This window comes from Saimiri boliviensis, chromosome 5, assembly GCF_048565385.1.
Source record: "Saimiri boliviensis isolate mSaiBol1 chromosome 5, mSaiBol1.pri, whole genome shotgun sequence".
Classification (NCBI taxonomy): domain Eukaryota; kingdom Metazoa; phylum Chordata; class Mammalia; order Primates; family Cebidae; genus Saimiri; species Saimiri boliviensis.
The window spans coordinates 52,878,697-52,885,044 of record NC_133453.1 but is presented as its reverse complement, the minus strand read 5'-3'; the positions used below and the strand labels follow the sequence as shown (position 1 = coordinate 52,885,044).

Genomic DNA, 6,348 nt, shown 5'->3' with positions numbered 1-6,348 from the left:
GAGTTTCAGGCTGAAAGTCAAGATCTCTCAGGTTAGATCCAATGTTAAAATTTGAACTGGGCAAATTCTCATTAGAGATAAGCGGCCAAAGTCTGTGCCGATGGAATCTAATGTCTTTTAATGTTGACTTCAATGCAGTAAAGTCCTTGTGAAGCCATTTAACTGTAAAATTGGGCCTTGGGGAGGCAGTGTACTCTCTGAAATTAGAGGTCAGGAGATTTGGATTTGATTTCCAGCCCTCTGCCAGTCAGTCAGCCACTCACTTTCAAGTGACAAGCTTTAGGCGAGTCACTTTCTGTCTCTGTTTCTCGATTTATTCATAGGGATTTATGTGGGCCTTAAGGCCCACTGGGAAATGATTCCTTTTTCAGCTAGTGCTTGGTTTGTTGAGTATGCTTGTCAATCTGGACTTTAATACACCTATGGTTTTGGATTAACTCTATTACTTCTGCTAGAAATTAATGCAGAAAATTCACAGTTGATTGACAAGAATGAGAATCAGTTCGAAAGAATTCAAATGAAACTGAATCCTTTATTACTAAAAGAATGCTCAACTCAGGTAGACACAGATCACTCATTAGCTATGGCACTTAGAGACAACTTTTTCAAAACGTATAGCTAAAACTGTCCCTGCTTTAAGTGCTAGACAACTTTTTGAAAATACACAGTAAAAATGGGGTGTTGTGGTTTATTCCTGTAATCCCAGCACTTTGGAAGGCTGGGGCTGGAAAATCACTTGAGCCCAGATGTTCAACACAAGCCTTGGTAGCATGACAAAACCTGTCTCTACAAAAATTATATAAATTAGCCAGTATGGTGCCCTGCACCTGTAATCTCAGCTAGGTGGGAGGCTTCAGTGACCCATGATTGCACTACTGCCCTTCATCTGTCTCAAAACAAACAAAAAAAGAGTAAAAAGCCTGTGGGTTGGGTAAATTTTTTTGAAAAAGAAGGCATAAGGATTTGGAGACTGTTTAGATGTGGTATATGAGGGAAAACAAGAAATCCAAATTGAGTTCAAAATTTTAAGCTTAAGGAACAGGCAGAATTATCATTGCTAGCCAGAAGTCATGAAGCTATACCAAATGAATGAGGTGTCTGTATCTAAGTCAGTTCAGATTTGAATGTCAAATCTGAGGTGAACACTACAGAAACTGACATGTCTTGAAAGTTGTTGAGATACCAGGCTGCACATGGCTCAGGATAAAAGACATTGATCTGGATATAGTGAATTAACTCCAGAGAAATATTAACTCCCCAAGAGTGACCAGCACATGAATGTTCTAGTAGACTTTCTTGCTGATAATTCTCTTCAACAGATAGAACCTACTTTATTTTTTTTTTCTCACAAACTATTAGTTGCATTGTGAGCAAATCCTAATGTTAACTGAATAGGTTTCAGCAGGTTTAAATATTTTTGTTATTTTTAGTAAAAGAAAATATTGTGAAGCATAGTATTAGGAAGTACATAAAAAATAATTTCCTTTTGATTGCTATAAAACTTCTTGTTTCCATAAAGTTTCTCCTTATCATGAGTTGTGTTTAACACACAATTATTCAATCATCTTGACTGATAAAATGGGCTATGGTCAAACAAACCAAAAGAAGTTAAACCAGTCCAAATCAGGCAGGAATATTATGCAGAGTTGACTTTTCAAAGCAGCTTGGCTGAATGTTGATGGAGGTGCTGGTTAGTACAAAGGAGAAAAACTATGTATAAGGAGGGCCGCACATAATAGAATTCTGCTATTACCAGTCTTTTCAAATACACAATTGAATGAGCTTTATCAGAAGCAAGTGTTTGTCAACATTTTAGATGTGAAACTCAAGAAATGCTTGATTTTTTAATAGTGGTATTCCTTAATCTGGTTACAGGCTATAAAGGCGATCATCATTTACACGATCATATTCTCAAACAGATGGTGAGCAAATGGAAACAAAGGACTGATTTGATGTAGCCGGTAGTATGATAATTTGTAGTTAAATGAAAATAGAGAAGGATTCAGAGAATGAGTAATTTCACAGTAGCCAGTTGATAAATTATAGACCTAGAAGAAGCAATTTCACAAGATTAGAAAAGTAACTTTGACACAAATGTGCAATAAACATAGAAAATTTAATGAACGTATTAATTAAAATTATTTTAGTAAAGGGAAAAATAGAAAATAAAGTGAAACATTTCCTATAAAATATTATTAGAATTAATGCTAAATTGCTATAACAAATTTATGTATTTTTAAGAAAAATTTCTTCATATCCTATTTTCACTTTCAGCTTCTTTCTCTTTCTTTTGGTTTTAATTAGGCCTTCTTTTGATTTTCTTTGGAAGAAACCTATAAGACGAAGAGGAATAAATTAATGTGTGACAAAGTAACACAATGAAACATTTTATCTAAAATCTTCTCAAAGTATCTTTTAACATTTAAATCCAAAAGATGTTACTGATTTAAAAGCCTTTAATTTGCTTCTGTATTTGTGTAGAACAATCTATTTTTAAGGAAATTACTTTGCATATATGAGTTAATAAAAATGGATAAGCATGCTGTTCATTTTTATTACTAGTTCATTTTCTGTTACAAATCCATGCTACCTTTATTTTTAAAAAGTAGAAATGTGGCTGTATATGGCTGATGGAGTTACAGATAGTATTAGTTTGCATTTTTGTACTCTTCTGACTCTATTATAAACATGCATCACTTTTATATTTCAGAAGACATCAATAAACAGGTTAACATTTTGTGCATTTCAAGAAAACTTACAGGAATTGGGTATAATCTTTTAAAATAAATGCTTAGTATTTCAACATTAAAAGAATAACATGTTTAAATTGTTTTAAATTGATTCTTTGTATATGAAGACATTAAAAAAAAATTCCAGTTATAGATCTAGCAATATTATCTAAATGTATTTGAAGAGGACATTTATTAGCTGGATCATATTTTCTTATAATAAAGATAGTTAATTTCATATTTTAATAGATTATAATGTCAATTCAATTGCTATCTTAAACCCTAATCAATCAATGGGAAGAGCATCTTCTACACCTTTTTTACATGACTTCCGACATTCTTTTTTGGAAGTAAAATTGTTCTCATTTCCCCCGCATCCGCTGTACTTAAATGGGCGGCATTTCCCAATGACTGAATTGTAGTAGAATCTGGTCTCATTGGCGCGACACAATCCTCTGTCTGCTGGATCGAGACACCATGAGGGACCCCGAAATTCTAAAAACATCAAGAAAACATGGTAAGCCATATATGAAAGTGAATTCGAGGCTTTCATATTGATACTCTTTATAGATTAGTCTTGTTGCATGCATATGTAAGCAGTAATCTGAATGAATAAAGGGATATTCAATAAAATTCATGCATTTCAATTCTAGGAAAATGCTTAACAAAATCCTGTGTCCTCTACATTGAGATCTTCCTCCAATGAATTAAAAAATCTCATTTGCTAAAGAGAAGTGTTATGATTATTCTTTATATGAACAATTTGTACATAATAAAAACCACTATTCAACAACGTAACTGCTGAAAATTTCTTACAGACACACACACACGTTCATTTACATACCGTTTGTTCACAAATATCTAGCTTTAAAAAATTCTAATAAGCAAAGTTTTTATTTGTGATGTAACAAAAACACCGAAGCTGAGGAAGTTTCTTGTCTTGAATAACACATCATGAATGATGTAATACAATAATAATTTAAAGTGAAGGAATTAAGTAATAACAAGTTTTAAGTTTCAAGGAATGAGTCCAGATGAGATGTTTGTCTTGGTAGTAATTTTTTTCTCATAAATTGAAGCTTAGTTCTAGATGAGTTAAATGTTTTTACAAAGGAAGCAACATTGCTAAAACCAGTGAAATGAAAGGTTGATTTGGATCAGATAGATAAGCTGGTTTGTCAATGGGATCAATCAACGGTTTTCAAAAACAAAAGAGAAAAATACAACTAGGGCAATAAAAAGAACACTCATTTGCTAAATCAAAGAGAAAATTAATTTCAGCTCAATGTTAGTTTTTAGTTCTTTGGGAATTACTGTCAGTGAGAGACACTGGGTGCTCTTCAGTAGCATAGCTAAATTGCTTGATGTTAATAAATCTGTACTGCAGGTAAGTTGTTGTATGTCACGGAATCAATGTAAAAAAACTTTAACGACTTTGCCAAATGGTGAGATGTGATACAAGCAAATACAGATGAGGAAGGTTTGCTAAACGTCCAATCCTAATAGAAAACAGTACTTTGAGGAATCCAGTAGTTAATGAAGGTGAATAGATTGTGCATTAAGCAAGGAGCTGTCTTTTGGCAAATAAACCCCAGATGAACAGACTGTGAAGAAAGAAGAAAGAAAACAGTGAGAAAAATTGAAAAGAAATCTTAAATTGATATAAATATATATTTTTTTACCACCTCCTACCTTCTGGTTATTTAAATAAATACTAGAGTGTCTTGATATAGTAACTCAAATAACAAAAAATATTCTGGGAAATATGAAGGAATTAATACTATGAGAATAATTTATGAGAAGAAATCTGAGATGGGTGATATTTTTGTTCCAAAATTTAAGAACTATGATCAAATAAAGAATCTTTAGTTTTGCTTAGGTCTTTGACTAGTTATACATGCAGTAATTTTTTTATTTTTATTTTTTGAGATGGAGTCTTGCTCTGTCACCCAGGCTAAAGTGCAGTGGTGCTGTCTCAGCTCACTGCCACCTCCACCTCTCAGGTTCAAGCGATTCTCCTGCCTCAGCCTCCTTATATGGAGTGATTTTAAAGAAGACCTCTTAGGACTTGTAAAATAAAAATATTATTTTAAATCATATGTCACCCTTTCTGTTTTACATTATCCTATGTGGGGGTTATAATGCATGATTTTTAAGAACAATTTTTGTTGTGTATATGTGAGCTTTACAAAATGATGTTATGGGATAGATATAAAGAATAAAATAGTTGCTATAGTGAAGCAGATTAATATATCCATTTCTCACAGAGTTATATTATTTTGTATGTGTCAAGAGTAGCTAAAATCTACTTATGTAACAAAAGTCTGTAACAATATATTTTGTTAACTGTTGTCTTCATGTTGTACATTAGATCTCTAGCCTTATTTATACTACATGCCTGTATTTTGTATCCTTTTACATAACGATATGCCATAATAAATCCAAGTTAAAATGAGTGGTGAGAATGTGTGATAAATATTCTAGAAAATGTTGACATTTCCAGTCTTTAAGAATCATTTATATAAGAGGAATTTTGTAGTGGTCTAGGTGAGTTACATTGTAATGAAGTTGTACTATTGTACAAACTTTTCCAATGTGTGTAATATGGACTATTACCCTTGCACAGTATAGAATATAAAATGATTATTAATTGCCAACACTTTGATATCATAAGCTTCCAGTTATCACCTATGTTTAGAAACAAAAGTGGTGTACTAGATGCAATTAGCCTAATTTGAGAAACAGAAAACAGAGAAAATTGCTATCTCTTTTTTTCCTGTTTAAATACCCACAGCAACTTCCAAATAGATGTGTATGATAAAATGATGTATGACTTATACATCAATTTCATTTTAGCATTTTGTACGTAAGATGTATCTGCCCATAGTAAGCTGCAGATAGTATGTGTGAATGTGCTTGTAAGCTGTATCCTTCTTTGCAAATGTTAGCTTTTATGTCTTAACAGCAATGCCAAATGTCAAGCCCCCTTATTCCAGAGCAGAGAAAGTTTTCTGATGACAGGGAGTAAACTTCTCTTTTCCCCATAGATGACCTGTAATAAACATGGCCCAATCATAACACCAAGGTTATTTCAAAATGAGAACAAGCTAGCCTAGTAAATCTGGGGCTATAGTCCCTACATTGGAGATACGAGAGGAGGAACCTCATAGACCAAGAACACCAGGTGAACGCTAGAACCATATGGCCCTTTCCATTGAAGCCGAAACCATGGAAGATATACTACAGATGTGGCGGAGAGACATTACTAGCTTCCGTCTTCCTTTGACCATCCAGTCACCCAACAATGCCTACCATTTACCAAATCCTTTCAAAAGCTAGAGGAGAAAGATTCCCCATAAAACCACATGAGGCAGGGTGAAAGCAGGGGGTTGGTTTGAGAGCAAACAAGACAGTTGACCAGAACAGATGCCAGCAGAGAAAATTTCACTACTTAAATTACCCAACAGACTTTTGACCCAGATCAACCATAAGGGTAAGGCTCCTAACCTCTAGAAATGATGGTATTTTGATAGTGTATTAAAATTTGAAGTTAAACGAAAACAGAGAAGTATCCAGAGAATGAGAATGAATAATATTGTATTATATGTAGCTAACTTTT

General features: G+C 33.3%; 1 protein-coding gene across 2 annotated transcripts in view; it reads right to left on the bottom strand.

Moving 5' to 3' along the window:
- Positions 1-2,097: 2,097 nt before the first annotated feature.
- Positions 2,098-6,348, bottom strand: part of TFPI (tissue factor pathway inhibitor) — an 87,369-nt gene continuing 83,118 nt past the window's right edge. For both annotated transcript variants that reach the window (XM_010351589.3, XM_003940840.4), the window contains 2 exons: positions 3,045-3,224; positions 2,098-2,333 (listed from right to left, as the gene is read on the bottom strand). In XM_010351589.3, coding sequence (XP_010349891.1) covers positions 2,227-2,333; positions 3,045-3,224 — 287 coding nt within the window. In that variant the 3' untranslated portion in view covers positions 2,098-2,226. The remainder of the gene's footprint in view (positions 2,334-3,044; positions 3,225-6,348) is intronic.